General features: G+C 45.5%; 1 protein-coding gene across 1 annotated transcript; it reads left to right on the top strand.

The window, feature by feature from the left end:
• The first annotated feature begins 4533 nt into the window (after positions 1–4533).
• Positions 4534–27283, top strand: LOC123172056 (transcription initiation factor TFIID subunit 4b). The gene is made up of 14 exons (XM_044589099.1): positions 4534–4833; positions 4941–5073; positions 6908–7353; positions 7478–7573; positions 7749–8498; positions 14083–14201; positions 14284–14371; positions 14486–14621; positions 14703–14758; positions 14828–14884; positions 14969–15115; positions 15724–15795; positions 15885–16143; positions 26948–27283. Exons 1-14 carry the CDS (start codon positions 4795–4797, stop codon positions 27097–27099), a joined length of 2550 nt encoding a protein of 849 aa, XP_044445034.1. The 5' UTR covers positions 4534–4794; the 3' UTR covers positions 27100–27283.

Consider the following 27283-nt stretch of genomic DNA (forward strand, 5'->3'; position numbering starts at 1 on the left):
TTCAATAAAAGACCTCGGTAAAGCTAATTACGTATTGGGCATCAAGATCTATAGAGATAGATCAAGACGCTTAATAGGACTTTCACAAAGCACATACCTTGACAAGATTTTGAAGGAGTTCAAAATGGATCAGTCAAAGAAGGAGTTCTAGCCTGTATTGTAAAGTGTGAAGTTGAGTAAGACTCAAAAGCCCGACCACGGCAGAAGATAGAGAGAATGAAAGTCATTCCCTATGCCTCAACCATAGGTTCTAAAAAGTATGCCATGTTGTGTACCAGACCTGTTATGTGCCTTGCCATGAGTTTGGCAAGCTCAAACAACAATTGGGTTAAGTTGGAGTGGCGGAAGTGTATGGAGGGCAAGGTTATGCGGAAGTGGTGGTGGTGGTTGATGAAGAAGCAACAGTCCCTAAGTAGCCGAAACACCTTAGGAGACTCTATTCGCTACTCAAGCAACCACTAATGCTATATGGAGCAAACTGGGTTTGGTTGCGGAAGTCGGTGGTGGTATAGCGGATGATATGGTGGAAGGCCTAGGCAAAGATGCCAAAGTTCCAAAATTTTGATGGAGTAAAATGGTGTTGAAACCTATCTATATGGACGGGGGATGTTAATAGCTTCTCAACGAGCTAAAGAACGCAAAAATCAGACTCCGGATGTGAAAGTTATGGTCAAAACGGTAAAGCACGCAATGCTGAATCGGGGTGAGGCGGTAGTACCGCTCGGGAGGGCGGTAGTACTGCTTGTGGTGCTCAGTGGTAGTACCGCTTGGAAGGGTGGTAGTACCGGTCGTGTCGGGAAAACTCTTAGATCGGGATCAGGGCAAATTTGGGGCGGAAATGGATGATTTCAGGGGCAAAATTGGATGGATTTCGTGGATGGAAAGAGGTGAAACTTGGGGAGATGCTAGATCCACTCGAAACCAAGCAAATCCACGGATCAAAATCAACAAAACATCATCAAACCAACGAATCACAAAAAAATTTGGGGCTATTTTTGGTCAGGATTTTCGAAACTGGGGAACTAGAAAAAGAGGGGTAGGGCTCCAAATACGTGATACATGTGGCTCATGATACCAAGATGATGTAGGGTAGAACCCTGGATGCCCGATCTTTCATGATTGGAGTGGATCCCTATGAGGAACACGAAGGACACGGGGAAGAACCAGAGAAATCACAAGTAAAAACACTCAAGAACAAGTCCAGTCACACATCCACTAGAAATCAAACATACAAGATCCACAAGGTACATGAACAACAAAGGGAAAGATACAAGGTAAGGTTCATCTCCAAGAGGAGGTCTTGATGGGAGTGATCCAGGAGTAGATCACTAGATAATAGTCAAAATTATCCTTAGAGGACTAAGGAAATATTTCTCGGTTATGGAGGTGATAAAGAGTTCGTCGTAAGGAGTTACGTCGATACAAGTTTTTTCACCGATCGAGATGACTCCGAGTCTCAATCTGGATACATATTAAAAGTGGAAGCAATTAGCTAGAGTAGCTCCATGCAGAGCATTGTAGACATAAAAATTTGCAAAATACATACGGATCTGAATGTGATAGACCCGTTGACTAAATTTCTCTCACAAACAAAACATGATCACACCTTAGTACTCTTTGGGTGTTAATCATATGGCGATGCGAACTAGATTATTGACTCTAGTAAACCCTTTGAGTGTTGGTCACATGGCAATGTGAACTGTGGGTGTTAATCACATGACGATGTGAACTATTGGTGTTAAATCACATGGCGATGCGAACTAGATTATTGACTCTAGTGCAAGTGGGAGACTAAAGGAAATATGCCCTAGATGCAATAATAAAGTTGTTATTTTATACTTCCTTATTTCATGATAAATGTTTATTATTCATGCTAGAATTGTATTAACCGAAAACTTGATACATGTGTGGATACATAGACAAAATACCGTGTCCCTAGTAAGCCTCTACTAGACTAGCTCGTTGATCAAAGATGGTTAAGTTTCCTAACCATAGACATGTGTTGTCATTTGATAAACGGGATCACATCATTAGGAGAATGATGTGATGGACAAGACCCATTCGTTAGCTTAGCATTATGATCGTTCAATTTTATTGCTATTGCTTTCTTCATGTCAAATACATATTCCTCCGACTATGAGATTATGCAACTCCCAGATACCAGAGGAATGCCTTGTGTGCTATCAAACTTCACAACGTAACTGGGTGATTATAAAGACTCTCTACAGGTATCTCCGAAGGTGTTTGTTGGGTTGGCATAGATTGAGATTAGGATTTGTCACTCCGAGTATCGGAGAGGTATCTCTGGGCCCTCTCGGTAATACACATCATAAGAAGCCTTGCAAGCAAAGTGACTGATGAGTTAGTTGCAAGATGATGTATTACGAAACGAGTAAAGAGACTTGCCGGTAACGAGATTGAACTAGGTATGAAGATACCGACGATCGAATCTCGGGTAAGTGACATACCAATGAACAAAGGGAATAACGTATGTTGTCATAACGGTTCGACCGATAAAGATCTTCGTAGAATATGTGGGAGCCAATATGAGCATCCTGGTTTCGCTATTGGTTATTGACCGGAGAGGTGTCTCGGTCATGTCTACATAATTCTTGAACCCGTAGGGTCCGCACGCTTAACGTTCGATGACGATATTGTATTATATGAGTTATGTGATTTGGTGAACGAATGTTGTTCGGAGTCCCGGATGAGATCACAGACATGATGAGGAGTCTCGAAATGGTCGAGAAGTAAAGACTGATATATAGGACGATAGTATTCGGACACCGGAAGTGTTCCGGAGGGTACCACGTACATATCGGGTCACCGGAAAAGAGTTTCGGGCAACCCCGGCAAAGATATGGGCTTAAGGGCCGAGGAAGGGACATACGAGCCCACAAGGGGTTGGTGCGCCCCTTTCCCTGGTCGCAGGCCCTAGAGGAAGGAAAGGAGGGGGCGCCACCTCCTCCTTCTTCCCCCCTTGGTGGGAGAAAGGAAAAGGGAGGGGGCACCTCCTCCTTCCTTCCCCTCATCGCCAAAAGAAGGAAAGGGGGGCGCCGACCTAGGGCAGGAGCCCAAGTAGGATCCCTCCTACTTGGGGCGCCCCTAGGGTTGCTTCTCCCTCCCTCCCACTTATATATACATGGGGGGGGGCACGCATAGCCTAGACATTATCTTAGCCATGTGCGGCGCCCCCCTCCACAGTTTACGCCTCCGGTCATATCTTCGTAGTGCTTAGGCAAAGCTTTGCGTGGATTACTTCACCATCACCGTCACCACACCGTCGTGCTGACGGAACTCATCTACTTCCTCGACACTTTGCTGGATAAAGAGTTCGAGGGACGTCATCGAGCTGAACGTGTGCAGAACTCGGAGGTACCGTATGTTCGGTGCTTGATCGGTCGGAACGAGAAGAAGTTCGACTACATCATCCGCGTTGTCAAACGCTTCCGCTTTCGGTCTACGAGGGTACGTAGACACACTCTCCCCTTCTCATTGCTATGCATTTCCTAGATAAATCTTGCGTGAGCGTAGGAAAATTTTGAAATACACGCTACGTTTCCCAACACTTTCGATGAAAATCAGCAAAGGAATGATTGGCTAAGGAAGATATACCACTAGGTTAACACTTCCTTGCTTCACTTAATCTGTAAAGGAAGTAATCTGGATCCGAGGACCATTTAAAATGACAAACTATGTTACTCCGCCTAAGAATACTGTTTACTCTGCCTAAGAATAACTCCCAACATTTCACAATAGACTTTTTGTCAAAGGAACATTTACATGCATCCACACATTTTAGGATAAAGATCAACATCATCTACATCATTCCATCCTTGACCAACCTAGAGCCTACAACTGAAATCTACACTGACGGTACACACAAGCAAATTAGATTTCGTATTCAGTCCCTCTCTGTCTTCGTCAAATGCAGACATCTCCTTCCCCCAAATTCAGATTTCATACTCAGTGCCTCTTTATCTTTATCTAATCCAGATGCAAATTCTCATCGGATGAAAAGCCATCACAAGATTCATAACCAAGATGCAACTGTACCTATTTATTCAGTGCGAACAGGGCCGCCGATGCCGACGATGAAGGCGTGGTCGACGAAGTGGCGGGAGTCGAGCGTCGGCGCACGCTTGGAGAAGACCAATTTTTGCCAAGACCATTTTCTTGGTGTGGACTGTGGCGTCGACCTGATGGTGTAGGGAGCTCGACAAATGTGGCTGCCGACTACGGTGGGTGGAAGATGATGTGAGAGGGGTGGGGCGGGGCTACAGTGGAAAGAGAGGAGGTCGACGATGGCCGACTGGGGAGGAGGTGGTCACTGATGGGCTGGCAGAACGAGGTGGCGACAAAAATCCAAACGTCAGATGGTCGGCGGGGGAACGAGGCAGCGACGTGGGGAAGCAAGGCAACAACGGCGTGGGGCGGTGGGAGGGGGCGGTGGTGGTGGGTGGGGTGAGCAAGGCGGCGTGGGGCGTGGGACAGAGGAGGGGAGCAAGGTGGCCGTTGTCGGCGTAGGGCGTCGCCATTTGGGAAGAACAAAGCGAGGAAGGATAGGGCGGCGAGGAAGGGGTGTGGATTCTGTCGGGAGAGAGGTAGGGACTAATTTGCAAAAAAATCGCTGCGACATTTTGTTAGACGGAGGGAGTATTAAATATTTTTGAGGGTGGACGGAGCATTATAAGTTGCAAGTAGAGATATAGATTGAGGCCGACCAAGGGACGGCCGCGAGGCGAGGCGGCGACGAGAGAGGCGGGCTTCGCTCACCAGTCCGAGCCGCTCGCCATGGATCCCATCATGAAGCTCCTCGAGGACGACGAAGAGGTGCCTGGCCCAACACCGAACTCCTCCCACCTTCCTGCCATTTCTATCCAGTTATTTGGGGGAAAGGAAGGGCCCAATGGCGGTTTCTTGTTGTTGTGGTTGCGCAGGACGAGAGCATGCACTCGGGCGCTGACGTCGAGGCCTTCACGGCGGCGCTGAATCGCGAGGTGGAGGGCAGCGCCAGCAGCAGCAGCAGTGCCGCCGCTGCCTTCTCCTTCCAGCCGCTGGATCACGCCGCTGGTAAGCCCGATTTCCTGTTCTAGAATTGAATTTGGGCCCGCCCCGATTTCCCAAGAACCCGGTATCAGAATACGTGGTTCTTGCATTACAATTTTGATGAATAATGGAATCTAGAAACATAATGCGGAATGTAGCTCCTAAGTTGGTATTGCCGGTTTGCAGTTTTAGGTCTAGAAGTACCCCAACACGTGGCTTTCGGACAAATGAACCAGTCATCAATGGACCGACTCTCCTCTATGAGGGAATGTTTGGAATCAATAGAAGACGAATTTTGTTGAGCTGAGACTCTTTTTTATGGAGGAACCGGCAGGAGCGCTGCCTTATTTTTAGGAACCGGCATTGAGCTGAGACTAGGGTTTGTACTTGAAGCTTATCTATGCCATCGAGGAAACAAAACTTACGAAGTAAAATTTTGAATTACTGAAGATATGGGTGGTCTGCTATGAGGTCTCCTTGACTGCATGCATATACTAATTAAGAGCTGTTATTCAATTTGACAACTTACCTTGTTACTTTCCCCCTTCACAAATATAAGAGGTTTTAGATATTTTAATATGGACTACATACGGACTGAAATGAGTGAACAAACACACTAACATGGTTCTACATACATCCGATTCACAAAAAAGCTACATCATATTATAGTTGTGAACGTAGGGAGTATTATAGAGAAATGGTTATGTACTAATGTTAGTGCATGAATATACTCTAGCATATTGCAAGTCAATTAACTACTATGTTGTCAAATTAGAATGGTGCTTTCCTAAGTAGGTCTGGATTGAGAGAAATGTATTCAGTGAGCATTAGGATACCAATGTACCATTCGATGTTCGTTGATAATTATTCAAATACAGTAGGGGCTGCTTTGATTCATAGGATTTTTACAGGATTTTCATAGGATTAGAATTTTTTCCTATATGTGTTGTTTGATTTGTAGAATGCAATCCTTAGGAATCATTCCTATGTAATTTTCCCCAGTCTATTGAGTAGGGAGTTTTGCATGAAGTCTGAGCTCTTGGAGAAGTCCCTATCCTTCCATCAAACACACAATTGTGCCAATTCCTTTGTTTTGCAAGTCCATAGGATTCAAAGGGGCAGGGCGTAGCGATCCTCCATTTTTCCTATCCTATGAACCAAAGGAGCACTAGATAGGGATATGTTGGCCAATAATGTTTACTGAGCTGCATGTGTTTCTTGAGCGGACATGAGTTGCAACTTAATTCAGGAATTGCGACATGGTGGTAGTTTTAATAGTATTTTGTGTCGTCCTTTCGCTGTAATAGAATTTAAATAAGTGTACAACATCTAGGGCCTCCACAATGCGTTACTTCAGCATTATTTGGATCAACATTCACAATGCCAAATCAACATTGTTAGATTCATTAGGAAATGTAGTTTCATAGTATATATATTGGGTATTGTAGATGTTGATATTTTTTAATATAAATTTGGTCAAACTTTGTAAAGTTTGACTTGACACAAATCTAATACGTGGAGTAAAAAGGACCGGAGGGAGTATTGTAGATGCCTGCCCATGCACTGGTCTTTTACTAGCAGTGAGGTTTTCAAACAAATATTTTTTGAAGTTTATAATCAGTTAGGAGTTACTGAGTTAATAACAATGCATGGTGGTGTTTTTCTTGGAGTATTTATTTTCCAGTTTGCTATGAAGAACTTGAACAAGAGTCAGCATCAACAGTGGTGCTCTAGAAGCACTTTCATTTTAATTTACTGAATTGGTGTCCAGTAACTTTTTAGCTGTATTTACAGTTTTACTCTGTCATTGTATTTGAACTGGAGTGAAGAAGCTTACTAATTTGACGCAAAATTGCAGGTACATTACCTCAGAAAAGCAACCCAGTAGTAAACAACAGTCATGGACAGTGGCAAGGTTCAGTAAAGAATGACAGTGGAAACCAGGAGAGCCAACAGCAGGAAGAAAAACATTTATATTGCAAAAAAGAGCAGTCATCCGGACCTGAAGCAGTTCCCATAGGTGCTGATAACAAACAACTTCACTCTAATACTCAAATTGAATGTTTACAGCTAAAGGTTAAGCGAGAGCCAGGAAACAATGCTCAACAAAGCACTGTTGGTCAGCAGCAGCCTATGCAACAAATAAAGAGTCAACAACCACCAGGCACAAACCAAACCAATAGTAGTCCAGCTATGGTGGGAAAACCTCCTGTTGTTACATTTCATATGCTAATCCCGATTTTGAGACGCTACCTTGACAAAGACAGGGATATACAAGTTCAGTCCATTTTTGCAAAGTTACGGGTTGGTATTTGTTACTCAGTCATGTTGAATTAGATAAACAACTGGTTCAAGAATTATTGTCATTGCATAACAGATTATCTAATTATTTTTATTACTTTATTAAAGTTTAATTTTTTTCCGATAGAAAAATGAGGTCAGCAAGGAACATTTTTTAAAGGTTATTAGGACTATTGTTGGTGATAAGTTGCTCAAGCAAGCTGCTTCACAATATCAAATGCAGGTAACAAAGCTTTTCCATTTTATTGTGGTCCATTTGAAACATAACCTGATTCCACTTCATTTTGCTTAAGTTAGGTCAATCTATATATCTTTAAGCAGTCCCTATATTGTTATTCTTACTCTTATAAACATATTCTTTTTCCGTTGATAGTTATTTTCATCTTGTTTGGCTGCAGGCTGCTCAGGCACAACGGAATCCCCCGGCAAACCCAAGCAGTTATTCTATGTCAAGTCAAGTCCCAGGTCAGCACAATGAGAGCCCAAGACCGCCTCAATTTCGACCGTCCTCATCAGGCCAAATGCAGAGTAACATGGGTTATGCAGCTTCAGAAGGCAACTTACAAAAGCCTAATGAAACTGGTAACATGTCAGATAGGAAAGGGTTGCAGATGCTACAAAGCCGTCCACCTAATATCCACTCAATCCCACTGCAAGCAACCCAGGATCATGTGCAGCGTCCGCAGACATTTTTGCCAGCCTTAGGGGCAAATAATATTCATTCTTGTCAAGTTCCACAGTCAGTTGGAGGTCCAATTGCACCACTTAGACCGCAGATGACAGATTCCAGTCAAAGAGGACAATCAGTCCAGGGAGGTGTTGCCAGTGTTCTTGGCAGTATGGCCACACGGCCAGCATTGCAAAATAATCAACCTTCACAGCAACAACCAAACAAGGAGCAGAAAACTAATTCTTTCACTCCAACAGTACATATGAACAAAGAAACTGCTAACCAACCCTCTGAATCTGGACAGAGCTCTTTTGCCGCCTTGAATGCGAAACAAGTCAACCCAGGCCTTCTATCTTCAAAGGCTGGTGGTGTTTTGGAAAATCAATCATCTACGTTGGCCACTCCTAAATCTTTGACGACAACAAGCTCAAGTCAACCTCATCCGTCTTATGGAACTCCAGCAGAACTTAACATGCAGGTATGCACCAGTATATTGTTCTTCGGATGTATGCTTTTTGTGTACTTGTTGCACTTTAATGTTACAGTGCCAATCATTTTATCTATTGCATTGAGTTGGGGTATACACTAAGTTATATGAGCCTATACAAGTTATACAACAGGTTCATTCAACTCATACCCCTTCTTTCCTATGTTGATCCTACTTTGAGCCTTTGTGAAGAATTTTGCAACTTGAGGCTCCAATGGGACATATTGAAGATTGATCCTTGCCTGCTGGCGGTGGGAACTTTGGAATGATGCCTCGACACCAATATGCTTGTTATTCATGCTTGAGTGGGTTGTTTGCAATCTGTGTATAGCAATAATGCTATCACATAGAATAGATGTGTGTGCATCACATGAAGCACCAAAATCAGCCAACAACGAACGAAGCTAGAAAAACTTTCGAAGCGAAGGGAGCCGGACCCCATACATCGAAATGGACTAAAGCAAAAGGATGCTGAGACAGTGACTAGTAGGATAAGTTAACTGAATTTGTTTGCCAAGTCTACAACCCTTACACTCTAAAGAGACATCTCCTGAGATAGACCCCGAAGACCTCGTCGAACTAAGGACGACAAACGAGAACCACAAAGATGACTAAGTCGATGATGCCACTGCTGGAAGGAGCCGGCAGCTGAAGCGACAGAAGCGGAGGGACTGACAATAGTGGTGGCAGTGGAAGGAACATGAAGCCAGTCTAACTCCCAAAGACCCTGAGAGTCACGGCCGCGAGGGCCAGCCCCAACCAAAGTGTGCGTGCGACGATCCTGAACAGAACAAGAGTCAATGTCAAGGATGACGTGACAGCCAAAATCAGTAAGTTGACCAGCAGAAAACAGATTCATGGTAAGTCGAGGAAAACATCAGGAACATAATGACTGGTAAGATTGCCTCGACTAGCAACAGAAAGGGGAGTACCATCAGCAGTGAGTACATGAACAGAAAAATCAAGAGATCTAAGAGAGGGCAAATTGGAAGAATGAGAAGACATATGAAAAGAAGCTCCGGAGTCCAGAACCCACGGGAATGTACTCAACTGTGTAGAGGGTGGCAGCTCAGTGAGTGCGGGAAGCATAAGTCACAGAGCCTGCAGTACCCGACGAAGAAGAACCTGAAGTGGCAAGCAGACGCTTAAGTCTCAGAATATCCTGCTCAGTCAACACGGTGGCTGAAGGTGTTGGAGTAGAAGTCCCTGAAGATGATATCCGCACCTTATGCATGTGCTGCTTCTTAAGGAAGCACCGAGACTCGAGATGACCATCCTGGTTGCAGTAGCCGCAATGAGGACGAGAGCGGCCCTGACCGCCAGTAGGAGTGGGCAAGAGCGGCAGAGCACTGGAGCGGGAAGGAGTGGGTGCAGCAAGCGGCATAGCAGAAGCTCGAGCAGCGAGCACAGAGGTAACCTCAAGTAAACTAGCACCACGTAAGCGAGTCTCCTCGGCACGAATCTCAGAGAGCGCCTCCATGAGGGAAATACTGCCACGAGCAAACAACTAAGCACGCCGCGGCTAAACTCCTTACGGAGCTGAGACAAGAACTCATAGACACGATGAAACTCCAAGTCAGCTCTCACAGCCTGGAAACACTGGCAAGTACAACAACCAGCAGTGCGGAGAGAATCAAGCTGACGCCAAATAGCAGAACTGTGTGCGTAGAAATCATCTAAAGTGGAGTCACCCTACTGAAAAGCATGCTCCCGGCGGACCACAGACAGGTATAAAGGCATCACCAGAGGGCTGATAGCGCTGACGAAGACGGGTCCACATCTCAAATACGTCCGGGAGGCCCAGGAACTCAGAGACAAACTGAGGCAGAACACTAGCAAGGCAGAACACTAGCAGTGAAAACAGCTGTGGCACGAGCATCATCATCAAGCCACTGAGGGTAAGCTGACAAAGCCTCATGATAAGTGTGAAGAGCATCCTCATAAGTCAAAACCTGCTCATCATAAGCACGAACGGCTACCTCATCGGCAAGCTTAGCTTCATCCTTCGCAGCCTGATTAGCATCTGCATCAAGAACTCGTGGTGTCGGCGGAGTAGGAGCCACAAGAGGAACCGGACGGGCGGACAGGGGACTTCGCCAGAAAGAACGCCCGAGAGACGAATGCCACGCATATGAATGCGCATGAAGCCAACGAACTCGATGTAGTTGGTACCATCAAAAGTCATCGGATAACGAGGAACCGCAACATAGACCGACAATGTAGGCATCATACCTGTTTTTTCTTCTTTTTCTCTCTCTCTTTTTACCGAAAGGAGCCTTGGCGCTGCGGTAAAGCTGTTGCGTTGTGACCATGAGGTCACGGGTGCGAGTCCTGGAAACAGCCTCTTGCAGAAATGTAGGGAAAGGCTGCGTACTATAGACCCAAAGTGGTCGGACCCTTCTCCGAACCCTGCGCAAGTGGGAGCTACATGCATTGGGCTGCCCTTTTTCTTAACCAATGAGCCGGATCAGACAGACCCAAAACAGAAGCAGCAGCGCAGCGCAGGTGAAGCGCTCGATCCTGATCGAATCAGGCAGCGATGGAGAGATCCATCGGGCGTCCAGGGAGCAGTGGCGGTCGGCAAGAATCATCACGGGAGGCAGGCGTGCGTTGGCCGGCTTGTCATGAACGGATGCAGGAGGCCAAAACGGGGCGGGTGGCTTCGTCCAGGCAGCTGGCGCGGGCCATTGTTGTTGCGGGCGGGTTTGGTCAGGCAGTAGATGGAGGCTCGATCTGGAGGTGAACCGGGCCGGAAGTACGAGATCGAAGGCAGGGCGGCTCCAGCAGCAACGCGGACACCGAATCTGGACGGGAGGTTGCCGAATCGAGTCGGAGCAGGATCCAAGGGCCGACGGCAGGAGATCAGAGGCAGGGTGGCTCGATGGCGGGTCTACTTCCGGAAGCGGAGAGCAGAAGTTGGCGGCTGAGTTGATCCGCACGAGGGATGTGTTGACCAGGGCAGCTGCAACCTGTAGATCGATGGGATCCGGCGGAAATAGAGATCCAGGGGAATCAGCAACTGGCCGAGAGGATGATGGCGGCGCGAGAGATTGGATCGAGAGCACGACTTGCGCATGCGAAAAAATACCCTAAGGCTCTAATACCATGTTAGCAATATGCAACTTGTATTTCCTGAGGGCCAATGGCCAATATATATACAGGTGGTAAAATATGCAGGAAAACACCTCATACAGGTGGTAAATATACATGTTAGAATATAATAACAGTCTACATGCAGACACCACTTGGGTATTCTGTTCCTGATGGCATGGTATGCCGTCTTCGTCGCGCTCTATGTGGCAAGCCCTCTCGTGCTTGGTTTGAGTGCCTCTCCTAAGTGGTCACTGTTGCTGTTTTTTTGGTAGAGTGATCATGATCCCGTGTTCTTGGCCCACCTTCTGTCACGCGGTCAAACACTTCTATGTGTAGATAACATAATCATCACTGGAGATGATTCTGAGTACATTTTCTTTGTGAAGGCTCTCGTCTTAGTGAGCATTTTTTATGTCTGATCTTGGTCATCTTTGCTACTTCCTTGGGATTGAGATTTCTGAGATGGGTTCTTTATATCGCAAGAGAAGTACATTCAGGATCTTCCTGCTCGTGCTGCTCTTACCGATGAGCATACCGTTGAGACTCTGATCAAGCTCACTGTCCACCTCCGAGCTTCTGATGGTGAGGTCAGCCTTTGTCTGATCCAACGCGCTATCTTCATCTTGTTGGGCTTGTCTATCTAGCTATCACTCGTTCGGATATCTCTTATATCCTGCGTCGGTTCGTCTCTGCTCCCACCTCCGTTCACTACAGTCATCCACTTTAAGTTCTAGATATCTTCATGGGACCATTTCTCGCTGTACTTCCGAGCTCAAGTTCGTTACAGCTTCATGCCTGTTCAGATGCTACTTAGGCTAGTGATCTTGGGGATCACCAGTCGCTTTGTGCTTACTATGTTCTTCTTGGTTCTCTCATTGCCTAGAAGACAAAGAAACCAACTGCAGTTTCCCGTTCGTGTGCAGAGGTTGAGTTGCGAGCTATGGCCCTTTTGACATCAGAGGTGACTTGGCTACGATACTACACCAACTCCTTTTATGTCTGATAGTACAGGTGCTATCAGTATCGTGTGACCATATGAAGCATGAGCTCACCAAGCATATTCGTGTTGATGCTTCTTTCATGTGGTTATGTGTGGAGGATCAGGTGATTGCTCTACAGTATATGTGCCTTCCGATCTACAGCTAACAGTTTTTTCTTTTAAGGTCGAGATTAGAACACAGCATTGTTTTTACCTCTCCAAACTCATGTATGTGCATATATATATATATATGCATATATATATATATATATATATATATATATATATATATATATATATATATATATACGGTGGCGCTAAACTGAGCGTGAGCGCATAATCCTTATTCTACGCTCCGGGCAGAAAGTGCATGCAACCAACCGGCCAATCGTGCAAACGTCCTAATGCATCTGTTCCAATTGATCGTAAAACCATGTGTAAGATGTAGTAAAATATGTTAATCATGTTACCATAGAATTTTGGTCATAAAGCGATCGTAATTTCTCATGTAATATGCAGTAACATGTGGTAATCTCTTTACTACAAAAATCTGGGCAATCAATTGGTCGTAAAGCTCTATCTAACATGAAGTAAAACTTGTTAATTTATTTACTATACATGCATGAACATAAAAAAGAATCGATCGTGGAGTGATAGAATTTTCAAAAGCATGAATAGATGGGATTCAAACCGGTGACCTTACGTGGTTCCTTGATCTTCTATCCAACTATCTATGCACCTGGTTATGAAAAATTGATTTAAACACATGTTTTGCACTACGCGATGATCGGAATAAATGGTAAATTTGTAGACATAATGTAGTAATAATTAGGAAAACTGCATCGCCTCTCTAGAGTGATCGTAAAAGCATGTTCAAACCTGGTAATTGATATATCCTACGTATCGTTAAAGTTTGTATAGACTATGAGAAAACCTTAATAGCAGTGCTTGACTTTTACTACAACGAAGTTTTTTTTACCACATATTGCTTGGCTTTTACTATGCAGTAATTGGCTTACTACATATTGCTTAAGTTTTACAATACAACTGGCGGAGGTTGCTTGCCTGGTTAGCGCACAGTGGCTGGCGCGTAGAATAGGTATAATGCGCACTCGCTCACTTTAGCAGCCCTATATATATATATATATATATATATATATATATATATATATATATATATACTGGCCTATGGCCTCATGGAAATACCAAGTTGCATGTTCCTAACAAGTAACACCCTGATATCCCCGTTATATACGGGGTTTTCTGCATATTTTTTAGCACGCCTGTATGTGCATTTATGTACTGGCCTATGGCCTCATGGGAATACCAAGTTGCATATTCCTAACAGATAACACCCTGTGAGATCCGGTTGCAGAAGTGTAATTTTCCTTTATTTGCGTGCACACAAAACGAACACATTGCTGTATGTTTTCTGTTTATTTCTTAGCAATTTGACTAATTCTTGCACTCTACTCAACGGTATGATTATTGCTGCTTGATTAGATTCAACCTAGTACTCAAGCACCTCCTTCTGGAGCAGCTTCCAAAACACCTGAAAAGAAGCCATCTGCTGGGCAGAAGAAACCTTTGGAAGCAATTGGCTCATCCCCTCCACCATCTGGGTAATTGTTTTTTCAATGCCCATTATTACTCAATTTGATTGTACTTGCTCTTGGTTCCTGAGGCCTTTTTATATTGTGCCAGCAAAAAGCAGAAGGGATCTGGAGGCTTCCATGATCAAAGCATTGACCAGCTGAATGATGTTACTGCAGTTAGTGGTGTTAATCTGAGGGTATACATACTAAGATTCTTTAATGTGCTTTTGTTCTTTTGTGTTGCTTTGTGCATACCTTCCAGCACCCAATTATCAAATGAATTTTAATGCCGTAACTGTTACTTTTGCCAGGAAGAAGAGGAGCAACTTTTCTCTGCTCCCAAGGAAGAGAGTCGAGTTTCAGAAGCTGCTCGTAAAGTTGTACAACTGGAAGAAGAAAGGCTCATTCTACAGAAGGGGCCTCTGACAAAGAAATTAGCAGAGATCAGTTAATACCTTTATCATTCAAGTGTTGTTAAATTGATAGATGAACTCCGTGTTCTATTCTCTAATGTTATTGTTTTCGCAGTGAGAAAATATAATCTGAAGAGCATAGGATGTGACGTAGAGCGTTGTCTATCGATGGTGAGAGATTATATAGCAAGGCCCTTCTCAGATTTTGCTTATGCCTAATCTAACTTGGGCTTTCTCCAGTGCGTTGAGGAGCGGTTACGAGGATTCATAAGCAATACAATAAGGCTTTCAAAACAGGTTCAATTTGCTGGTCTGTGGTCTCATTGACATTTCATATGTAAAATGTAATCTGTGTATTTATTTATCTATTTATTTTTGAAGAGGGTTGATGTTGAAAAATCAAGACATCATTATTATCCTTTATCTTCGGATGTTCGGAGTCATATACTGAGGGTGAACCGGGAAGCTAGAGAACAGTGGGACAGGAAGCTGGCGGCAGATGCCAACAGAATCAGGAAACAGAGTGATGTTAGTTCTGCAAGATGTTTCTGCTTGCATTTAATTTTATATTTACATATACATTCATAGAAGTATGCTTTTGTATGAAGGATTTTTTATGAAGTGGATTTTAGTTTTTTCTGCATCGAATTTATTTAAGATCTTTAACAATTGTCTTACATGCTTATTAACACATTAATTGCCAATATCATGTATGTTATATCTTGTTTATAGCACATACTTTAGATGTTGGTGGTAATGTTGAATGTTTGAGAAGCTCGATAGAAAATCAAATTTGGAACTAATATGGACTATCTGCAAAAAGGCATGTGTTAGGTTTGAGAGTGCATGTGTGACTGGTTCACCAATTCAATCTCAGTTATTATTAGTTTTTTATTAGATAGGAACATCAGTGAATTAGATGTCAGATCTATCCAATGTTTGTTGCATCAGTTAACGTGGGGCATTTGTAGCAGTTGTACAGAAATATGTCAGTACAATTTGTGTGTGCACTGCAAACTTTCAGTTTAATTAGTCAATAAGTCGTTACATGGAAAGAATCAGGCATCCATTGTATAATTTCTGATAGTTTAGTAGGGGACTGTTACGGTGTTGTTTGACCGAATTTGTAACTGCAGGGAGATGACAATTCAGTTGTTTCTTCAGAAAAGGACAAGGCTGAGAGCCGTGGAACATCAAAGCATGCTAAGGTTAGTTCTTCCACTTTCAGGTCTCGGATGATTATTCTGTACATAGATATTACGTACTTGAGATGTGTATGATCTTATATGCATTTTAGACTTACAAGGAGGAAGATGATAAAATGAGAACAACAGCTGCAAATGCTGCTGTGCGAGTTGCAGCAGGGGGAGATGACATGCTTTCAAAGTGGCAATTGCTAGCTGAAAAAAATAAACTGAGAGGTGAAGGAGGCGATGGTTCTTCTGACTCACTGCCAGGTACCATGTTGCCTCACAAGCTTTCACCAAAAGCAGGAAAGGGCTCAAGAGAACAGCAGGAAATTGAAAAGCGAGGCTATTTTTCAATGCTTGGTCCTGGTAAGCTCGTGATCCTTTGGCTGTTTATCAGCCGTAGGAGTTTGTCATTTAGCTTAGTCAGGAAGTTCTTTTTCTTCTTTGAGAAAACGCGAAAACTTTGCATCTCGATGTATTGAAAGATAGAAATATTTGCTAATTTGGTGTTTGCTAGCGAGTCAGTTATAATTGAGAAGTCTTGCTAGTGGTATTACTAGTCCCGAGTCCTATCAGGTACCTAACTGCTATCAGGTATACTAGATTAGTAAGGATCTATTGGTTAAATTAGGAATTGCCTATCTTATCTATTAGAGTTGTGACCTTATAGTATTAGGTTAGTTGATTCGTCTATAAAAGAGAGATGTCATTCTTTTCCAAATGGAAGCAGTCGATCAATCAACCTTATCCGCACTTTCTCTATTCTCTGTTATGGTCCTGCCTTTCCTGATTGTCTCCTGCACAATCTCCTCCTTCGTTCTGTATAGCTACCCCCTACCCTGTCCTGACCCTATATCTCCTATTAACCTCTATTGCCAGCAGCCCCACCCACTTTTTTTTTGTCTCCCCCAATGAAACGTCTCTACCTTACTAGGACGTGTCATGGCTTCTGATGGCACGAACAATATGACCATGGCACAGCTCGGGGAGCAGATGTAGACTTTGACCATTCACATAAATGTGGTTACTGACCAACTGGACGGTCTAGTCAAACAGGTCACTGCCATCAGTGGTTATTTCCCATGATAGCGCCACGGTTATGAGGGTGCCTCTAATGTGGCTAGGTTGTTGCGAACAATTCTTTCTTCTTCAACGCACCCTGGAGGAAGAGAAGGTTTGGCTGGCATCATACCACATTATTTTTCTCGAACACTCGCGAAACATGCATCATTTCATATTAGAAGAAATGCCAATGTAAGATCAGAACCAGCCAACAGACCAAGCAAAAACCAAACAAGAGAAGACACTAAAAATAAATAAGAGAAGAGGAAAGAACTACATAGGAGCAACACCCCAACCAAACCCACCGGTTCACCCACCAGTTCCCGGCCGTTGCGCCTGGAATTTAGTCCGGCCCTAAAGACCAACACTAGTCTTGCGCACTTTGTCCTCACTCGTGAGCATCCGGTATGAAACTTCCCAGTCGGTTACCCATTCTCAAATTTCTCGAAGCGAAGCATGCTTAACTTTGAGGTTCCTTTCGGATGGGCTCTTGAAAAATAAGGTGCACCTTATTGATATGAGTAGTCTATGATTCCTATTAAGCTGGGATATCACATACACCCCCCTCAAAGGAACCGATGTCCTCGTCGGCCCAGCAGACCCGTTCCCTCTTGGCACGTCTGTGCGCGCCAGTGCCAACATCCACATCTGCCCCATATACGCATCACTAACCCACACACGCCCGTGTAACCGTGAGGGTCGGCTCTGATACCAATTGTAACGCCGTGGCCAAACCCATCGGTTCACCCACCAGTTCCTGGCTGTTGCGCCTGGGATCTAGAATGACCCCACAGATCAACAATAGTCTTTCCTGTGCACTATGTCCTCACTCGTGCGACCTGGGATCAACTTCCAGTCAGTCACCCATCCTCAAATTACTCCAAGCCAAGCACGCTGAACTTTGAGGTTCCTTTTGGATGGCCTCTAGAAAAGTGATAGCTATAATCTTGACTTAGCGGTGCGTGAGTGGCGGCCGAGCCATTGTGCTGATGCATGCATGGTTGTTAGCTGCACAGCCGGGTCTTGTTGATCGTGGAGAGATTCCAGTGAGTAGTTAGTGCATGGGTTAGTGGCCTAATGTGGTGGCTGGTTAGGCTAGTGCGTACGTGCGTGACTTGCGGTGTGGCCGAGCGCATGCAGTGGCAAGCCAAGTCAGTGCGTGCGTGCGTGGTAGCTAGCCTGCTGTGTGTGCGTCCGGGTATGAAAAGCCCTCCCATGTACTCATCAAGATGCGCCGGTCTGTTGCCGCGCCACGGTGACGGTATGTGCCGAGCCGAGGGGGAGGGGCCCAAGGAAGATGTAGTCTCCGTTGGGCCGTGGTATGCGCTCGGTCGATGTGAGAGTTCTTCCTGTTGTGCTGCGTGTGTTGGTGTGTACCTCCATGTATATGTGTTCGAGGGAGTTGAGATGAATAGATGCCAACATACAGGCTGTTCGTCGGCCGGGGCGTTCGTCGCTGGAAGTGTGATTTGTTCCTCGTCTTCTACCTCCGTCCGGCGTTCGTCGTCGGAGGGCTTCTTGGCGTTCGCCGTTGGTGGGTTTGTCCCAACATTTGGTATCATGAGCTTGGTTGTCCTGGGCGTAGTTCGCCGTGTCGAAGGCGTGCCGGCGATGGAGGCGTTCATCGGTGGCTGCGCGATGGAGCTCCGGGCCGTGTGTCGGCCTATGGAGGATCGCGGCGCAGCGATTGTCATGACAGACACGGAGGCGGCGCATGGTGAGTCCGTGGCAGCATGGCTGCGGTGCGCAGCGAGCGCGTGGCGAAGACGAGGCGCGGCGAGTCCAGCGGTGGCGGCGTCCGTCGATAGCTGCGCGGTGCAGCTCCGCGCCATGCGTCGGCCTATGAAGGTGCTTGGCACTGTGGAGGCTACGGCGGCACGGCGAGGAGGCCACTAGGCGTGGCGCGACGGCTGGGAAAAGTCGACAGCTTGTGACGCAGCGTGCTGGCCACGGTGCGGAGGCCGGGCTGCACGGCACAGGTCGTCGCGTGCGAGGGATGGCCGGCAACGAGTACAAGGCGATGACTGACGGCGAGCTATATCAAGATTAGAAGGGGAATTGATAGCTATAATCTTGACTTAGCGGTGCGTGAGTGGCGGCCGAGCCGTTGTGCTGATGCATGCATGGTTGTTAGCTGCACAGCCGGGTCTTGTTGATCGTGGAGAGATTCCAGTGAGTAGTGGTGGCTGGTTAGGCTAGTGCGTACGTGCGCGCGTATAAAGCCCAATGTTCAAGAAAGCGGAAAGCGTAAGCGAAGCGGAAGGCCACAGCTTAGAGCAATGAGCGCTTAAGCGCAGCTTAATCGCACTTAAGCGTTTTTTGAAATTGGCTAGAATTTGACAGATTTTGAATGATATACACATGAAAATAGGAAGCTTGGCACATGGGTAATTGAAGTAGCATCTGAAATACAGTTCACACAATAGCAAATACATATCAGGTTCGCATAGCAAGCAAAATAACAACTAAAATGCAGTTCAGTTCAAATAGACGTAACCTAACAGATATCATGTGGACAGAATTTTGCCAAAATATGAAGGAAATAGTTCTTGAACATAGCCTAGTAATAAGATAAATAGCATATTGCCATTATTGCACAAGCAGACCAGCAGAAGTAGTACAAAAATTGCCAAATTTTGGTCAAATTTAAATAAAAAACGCTTAATCTACCGCTTAGGGCAAAAGCGAAGCGCTTTGCCATCGCTCAGCGCTTAATCGCACTTAAGCGTCGCTTAAAAACGCTTTCTTGAACACTGATAAAGCCTCGCCAATCCTCTGTGTATCGTGGGTTAGCTTTGAGTTTGTGTTCAGGAAATAGAAAACACGCCGTATGTGCGGCGGCGGGTGTACGAGCGCCCGGCAAAACCTGTGTCTTTTCTACCTCTTTCTTCCTCCTTCCTGTGTATGTGCCAGAGAGAAGTCAAGTGCGAGAGGTAGAAGAGGGTGAGCTAGGGCAAGGGCTAGACACCAACAAAAAGGAAGGTGCACCTTATTGATATGAGTAGTTTGTCATTCCTATTAAGCCGGGATGTCACACCAGGAAGGCTGGAAACCTAAGCTACAAATAAACAACACGATTTGGCCAACACCGTGTGAGTTGCACTCATAGCATTGTCCGGTGATCATCGCCATCTTCAAGAGGTTGAAAGTCGCCCGCGCATTGTCGTTCCAAGCGAAGCACTTCGTGAGCAGCCGCGTCAATGGCTTAGCGATGATGCCGTAGGTCGGCACAAATTTCCTGTAGTAGCTAGTGAGGTTGAGGAACCCGTGTAGTCTAATGGAGATCTTGGGCACCTACCAAGCCTTCATCGCGCTCGTCTTGCTTGTGTCAGTTGCCACGTTGTCCTTGGAAATGACATGCCCGAGATACTTGAGAGGTTGCGCGAAGGAGCACTTGCTCATCTTGGCGAAAAGTTGATGACGCCTCAGGAGCTCGAGAACTATGCGTAAGGTGCTTCTCGTGATCCTGGATGTTAGCACTGTAAACAAGAATATCATTGAGGAAGACGATGACAAACTTACAGATGTAAGCAACGCAGATTGTGTTCATGAGGCATTGAGAAGTGGCCGGCGCATTGGTGAGGCCATATGGCATCACTAAGAAAGTGGAAATGGCCATTGTGTGTCTTGAATACCGTCTTCTCTTCATCCTTCGGTCTCACGCTAAGGTGGCCGACGCGCAAATCAAGTTTGGAGAAGAATGTGGCGCCGACTAGCTCGTCAAGAAGCTTATCAACGATTGGCAGAGGAAATTTGTTCTTGACGTGATTGTGTTAGGGCGATGGTAGTCGACGCAAAAACGCTAGCTCCCATCCTTCTTCACTAGGAGCACGGGCGCGGCGAACAAGCTCATGTTGTGCACAATGAAAGCCGGCCACAAGCATATGACACACCTGCCGTTCGATCTCATTTTTCTGTACAGGTGAGTATCGACACAACCACGTGTTCACTAGAGGTTATATTGAGCTTCACGGAGAGCTCGGTGCGCTTCATTTGCTTGCTTCACGCGGCGTTCTTCTTGCCGGACAACATCTTGTTCATCAAGTTGCGACGTCGGTCTTGTTGTACTTGAGGTCGTTCGCTATCTTGATGAATTTGGCGCTCGAAGGCAATCTTGCTCTTCACGATGCCGTCGTTCATGCTCGAGGATGCGGTCTCGCAATCCATTGCCTCGGATAGGTATTGACGCTTGAGGTTCTTGGCGGTCGTCTCTGAAGATGAGGACAGTGTTGTAGTGTACTTGCGTCGGATGGAAGCTTCGAAGAATGGCTACTTGAGCTTCTTCTCCTTTATGAAGTCGAAGATGATGAAGACTTGCGGATGGCTATCATTGTTCGAAGTTCATCCATTTGCGTAGCCATCTTGGCGTTGAGATAGTCCCTGTTCCAAGCTTTGGATTGTCGGATGCTGTTGGCGAGGTTCTCGTTGCGTGCATTCGAGGCGTCATTTGCATCATTCATAACGCGTTGAAATCCAAAGTGGTGTAGCTTAGTGACGTAGTCGTTCGTGTCTTGGTCATCAAAGATCAGAGATGAAGTACCTTGCCTATCCATCACAAGACTTGAGCAAGTGTAAGTGGAGAATGAGAAGACAATACCAAAGTTACCTCTTCCCAAAGTTGAGAATGTATCTCATATCGCTCAATGTGGAATGTGAAGATAATGAAATTGGTACCGTATCTTGTTACTCATACACAATAAAGCTTAGTGGCTTGGTGAGGATAAGTGGCACAAACTCATGCAATAGTTAGCAAGATATTGAAAATGTTGAAAGAGATTCACAATTTTCGAATGTGATGCAAATAGATCAATAGTAGGTGTTGAACACGTAACACATACATGGATAGATAGATGGGATTTGTGCAACCAAGGAATGAGCAAAAATGATTTTCCATGACCAAGCTCGTGTTGCACAAATGCAAGAGGCGCTAGCTCGATTGCTCTAATGGGCTAGATACGCACTTGTGCATGAACATATAGGAGCAAACTTGTCGTCTTTCTATCCCAAATATGCCATTGTAAGCATGTATGATACCAAGATAATAACACAAGGTGATGTATGTGAGATGCTCAAAGCTATTGCTTATAAGCTCTCTGTGTCTTTCTCTTTTGCTTAGAAGCTTTTTTTTTATAGGCTTCCTTTACCACTATGCTTGATGCTCGAGCCAATATGCAAGACAAGTATGTATGATATGCACGGGAGTAACTTATGACACACAAGATACCAAGATATGGAAGATGGCGTATCACTATAGTGCACAAGTAATGTGGCCTAACAATACTCAAATCCCTAGTCTTAGTGGGTATGGTACGCAAAAGGCTCGGGGCTATCAATGCAATGGCAAGGGAAGATAAGTGGTGACGGAATGGATACCTTCGTTAACACAGTACCTTCGTCGTGGTCGGAGAGGTAACCGGCCTTGCTTCCGGTTGTGGTGTCCAAGGGTGTAGTGGTCATTGTCGTTGAAGAATTCGTTGGCAGTGAAGAATGGGGTGATGTTGATGACGTAGCTGTCCCTACGTAGCCGAAACACCTTAGGAAACGAAAACTGCAAGCTCAAAGAACCACCAACGAAATGGAAATGAAATTGCGGAAGATTTGGTGGATTTTTTGTTGAAGGGCTGGATGCCTGGTAGTGGACCAGATGTCCGGTGGGACCGAATGTCCGTTAGAGTGGATCAAGAGGACACTCAAGAACACAAAGGGTAATCACTCACTCAAGATCCAATTACACATCCACTATAAGGCAAACACACAGGAGATCCACAAAGGTACATGAACAACAAAGGGAAAAGAGTAGCGATGGTAATTTCATTCCAAATCCAAGAGGAGATGAGGTCTTGATGGGGGTAGTCTTCTCCAATCCACAAGAGGATGGGAGGTCTTGGAAATCATTTGGGATTCTTCTCCAAAGAAGGCCTTGATCTCCAATGGGGATGGGGTAAATGAGCAAAGCTCTCTCAATTTAGTCTAATATGCTTTGCTAACCCTAACTAGGAGGTAGGATATGAATATATATAGTGCTAGGCGAGATAGGGTAGGTGGGAGAGAGAGATACAAGGCACTTGGCTGGTTTTGTATGTAGGTAGCTACCTGATGTATGGTCATTCGAGGTAGCACCGGATGTCCAGTCAGGCTGGCCCAGCTTCCGTTGCTCCTTCGCCGGATTTCCGGTATGCACCGGATGTGCGGTCGCTTGAGCACGTCGTGACTTTGGATGCTCCTCGCCGACCCTCTTCGTGTGGTACGAATGTCTGGTGGATGCACCAAATGTCCGGTCACTGTAGTTTTCAGCAGCTCCACTTGGTACTTCTTCCGCTCTGATTCTGTGCTAGCTTGGTCTTCGCTTCGAGCTTCTTCATGATTGTTTCCTTGGTACCTGAGTAGGCATAGGACTTCCGTTTAGTGTCGCACATGTAGGAAATGGTAGTTCAAGGAGTGACTTAACCTTATCTTCAATGGCAGTGCACGGGCTCTTGTCATCGGTCCACTTGGTGCGTGTTGGTGTAGAATCCATGGGGATGACCATTGGGTGCTTTGCGCCAGTGAGACTTCAAAGGTGCAATGGTGACACACAATATCATGCAATAGTGAATCAAGATGTTGAAAATGTTGAGTAAGATCCAAAATGCAAATATGATACAAGTAGATCAAAGAGGAGAGATAGAGCAAGGTCTTGTGCAAACAAGGAATGAGCATACTAGTTTTGCCTAGCAATGACTAAGCTCGTGTTGCACAACACTTGGAGAGACGCTAGTTTGATTGCTCTCGTGGGCTAGATTCGCACTTGTGCACCAAACTACAAGATCAAGCGTATCTTTTTCCTATCCCAAGTATGCTTGTCACAAATATGTATGATGCTCAACTCTTTGATAATAAGCTTGTATCTTTTTCTTCCACTCTTTTTTGCTATATCTTGTTTTACCAATATACCTGAGCCTTGACAAAATATGCAAGACAAGTTTTGCACAAATAGCTAGTCTTATAGGTAATGAGGTAGTCACAAAGATTTGGTGGGGCTATCAAGTCAATGGCAAGGGAAGATAATGGTTGATGGAATGGATACCTTTACCGAGGTCGGAGGGGAACCAACCTTGCTTTCGGTTGTGTTGTCAAAGGGAGTAGTGGTTGTCGTTGATGCAATTGTTGGTGGCGGAGATGACGGTTGATGTAGATGGTGAAACAGTCCCTAGAGCAGCCAAATCACCTTGGTAACGAGACCGAAACGGAAGAACAACTCAAATCGCACAAGGGAAAACCAAGAAAAATTCAGCAGTTTTCAAAGGGAGGTGGACGTTCGAGTAGCTAGCCAGATTCCGGGCTTTGGTCGGATGTCTGGGTTGGTGGCTGGACGACCGGGCAGGTCAACTCGGGTGTTCTTCAGGCGGAATTGGATCTTGAATTTGGGGAGGATGAACGGAATTTTTTGGGGGGACATCAGGGAAATTGGCTAAGGCAATGCGAAGGGAGGCTAGAACTACTAGTAGCATATCAAATCCATGGACCGAAACCAACAAAATCTCACAAGAACCAATAAATTGCAAGAAATTGAAGAGGCTATTTTGTGGGGATTTTCAAATTGGGCAAGAACAAAACAAAATTAGGCTAGAAGGGTGAGGGGGAGAGGCTCCAAATTGTCCAACCCAAGCTCATGATACCAAATGATGTAGGACCAAGTCCCAATTTGTGCCAATTCTTCACAATTTGGAGGAGAGCAAGAGGAAGAACTCAAATAACTCACGAAACACAAGAGGAAATCACTATATGAACTAGATTCACATCACACATGTGCTATCCAAGCATCCAAGCAAAGAGACACTACTAGATTCACAATCAACATAAAGAAGGTAAAGTTCTTCCCAAATCTCTAAGGAGAAGTGAGGTCTTGAGAGATAGATCTTCCCCAATCCTATGGATTTGGAGGTCTTGGTAATCCCTTGAGATTCTTCTCCTAATGGAGGCCTTGATCTCCAAAGAGAAGGGTTAGATGAGCAAAGCTCTCAGGTAGTTATAATATGCTTTGCTAACCCTAGAAAGTGAGAGGGGGCTGGTTTATATAGTCTAAGGACGAACTAGAGTAGGTGGGAGGGAGGGATACATGGCTTTTGGCCAAACTGTACGCAGGCCGGGCAACCAGGTTGGTGTCTGGACGTCCAGGCTCAAGCCGGACTGTCCGGGTTGTTAGCGGACATTCGACGGCTGCAGCAGGTGCGGTTTCGCCTGGCATGTTCTTCAGGCATGACACGTCCTCTAGGGGTCGGAAGTATGGGCTCCAGGCCGAACTGTCCGGGCCAAGTCCGGATGAAAAATCAGCGCCCGTCAAGATGGACGTGTGGTTTGGTGACTGGACCGTCCGTTGTAACGTCGGACGTCCAGGTTGGTGGTCGGACTCTGGCTACTCTGGCTTTGACTGCCTTTCTTCCTTGTCTTCTTGCTTCTCCTCCGCCAGGACTTGGCCTTCTTCCCTCACTTCTCCATGGTCGATTCTTGTTACCTGGGTATGTGTAGGGTCCCCGTTTGTGGTAGTAGCCATGTCTCATATGAATGCATAGGAAGTTCAAAAGGACCGAATTCACCTTGGTCTCAATGGCACGTGTGCGTCTGGGGGGGTGTCCATGGGGGTGCTCCGCACCAACCTCGCACTACTGGACTGTCGACTTGAGGAAGACAATGGCACCGTCCACATAGAAAGGCACAGGGGGGTGGGACCAAATCCAGTGATCAGTAGCCATAGCAATCAACTTATTAAGGACCTCCATGGCCATGGCAGACAACATGGGGGACAAGGGGTACTCTTGCTCTGCCGCAGCATGTGGCGATGAGAAATGGGTTCGCCCGGCACGGAATTCACCAACACCCAAGTGCTTGCCATGATGGAGACAAGAGTCCAGGTCATTTGCACCAACGCACCGCAAAGCACAAAACAGCTGAAGCAAAAAAAAAAAAAACAGGAAACCGAGTCAAAAGCATGGGCAACTTCCAACTTTCAACTCTAGGAGCACCACTGGTTGATTCGCAGCATGAATTGATTTGGTCATCATTTGAACCAACATGAAATTGTCCTGGATTGATCCCCATTTGATAGAAGCACATTCATTGGTCGACACGATGGAAGGCAAAACCAGGGCGAGGCAGAGGGACAACTCCTAAGCAACTAACTTCGAGTTGCCGTGGACTATACTTATTGGCCAGAATTCCTTGCTCCATGGCATGTTGGGCCGAGGCAGCAGGTTCGTTTGCCATGGAGCGATTGGAGGGGAGTGGAAGGATCGGGCAGCTGGGGCCCAAACTGCAAGAGACTACTGTAGACCTACTACTGGCTGGAACGTGATAGAGGTGTGCTGACATGGCTGTATTGCAAGGAGTGCCTGCATCTTGTTTTCGCTTCTCCAATGTGCAGCAACCACCTGGGAAGCTCACATTGTTGCAACAAGCACAGCTGTTCATGGCAGGATTGGTAGATCACATCGATGTTGAATTGTGGTATCCGCAGGACCTGCATTTGGCCATGAGTATGGCGCGGGCATACGAGGAGGCACCTAATACCACGAGCTGCCACCAAAGCACAAACCAATGATGAGCTGCAATGCAAGGACCAGGACCATAAACCAAAGGATGCATGAGTAGTACTCCTAGTTGTGAAGGGTATGGTTTTGTTGACGAATCGTACTATTAGTTCAGTTGGGATGTGGGTTTAGACTGCTACAACCTACGTTTGAGTATATATTCAACTCGTTGGTTGTCTGTTTCTTGTACATAAAAACGATGCCTATTTTATCCTAGCTGTTCTCATTAGAAAATTCATTCTTGTTAAATTAGGAAGAGTTTTATCTGTTAAGATTGTCTTCTGGGATTGATTAGTTGATCATTTGTGGTGAGTTTCTCTGTAAAAGAAATAGAAGAGCAATGCCAATCTCTTTCAAAGGGAAGCAACAAATCAGTCTTTTTTAGATCAAGCAACAGATCAGTTAATTATCCTGAAAAATGGATATAGGAATAAATCAGCCTCTGGGAGTTGAATAAAGGAAATAAATATTCCAGGCCTAACTGAGAGTATCTGCCATGCCTACACTTATTTAACCCTGAGTATGTTGTGTTTTTTCATTAGGTGGCGTTAGAAGGTCAGCACACATGAAAGTGGCGCGTAGCATCACGGTGAAGGATGTGGTTGCGGCACTTGAGAGAGAGCATCAGATGTCAAAATCGTCTTTGCTATTCCGGTTACACGGGAGACAGTCGACAGAACCAGCTTCGAAATAGTAGTTGCCCAAATTGCAGTGTTCAGTTTTGTTATTGTTGCATGTTCATGTGTTCTCTTAGCCAACTGCGGATGCATCTTCTCTGGGAGTAGAATGGCTGATATGGGATTCCATTTGTCAAGCAATAATCAATTTTGCAGGCAATTTAGAAACAATAGCTCAATAACAAAATTTTCACAGGATCA

The sequence above is a fragment of the Triticum aestivum genome, unplaced genomic scaffold, assembly GCF_018294505.1.
Source record: "Triticum aestivum cultivar Chinese Spring unplaced genomic scaffold, IWGSC CS RefSeq v2.1 scaffold4B_scf_1981, whole genome shotgun sequence".
In the NCBI taxonomy this organism is placed as follows: domain Eukaryota; kingdom Viridiplantae; phylum Streptophyta; class Magnoliopsida; order Poales; family Poaceae; genus Triticum; species Triticum aestivum.

Coding starts and splice junctions, on each gene's coding strand:
- LOC123172056 (XM_044589099.1), top strand. CDS start 4,795: ATGGATCCCATCATGAAGCTCCTCGAGGACGACGAAGAG. Junction 4,834..4,940: donor TCCTCGAGGACGACGAAGAG/GTGCCTGGCCCA, acceptor GTGGTTGCGCAG/GACGAGAGCATGCACTCGGG. Junction 14,202..14,283: donor TCATCCCCTCCACCATCTGG/GTAATTGTTTTT, acceptor ATATTGTGCCAG/CAAAAAGCAGAAGGGATCTG.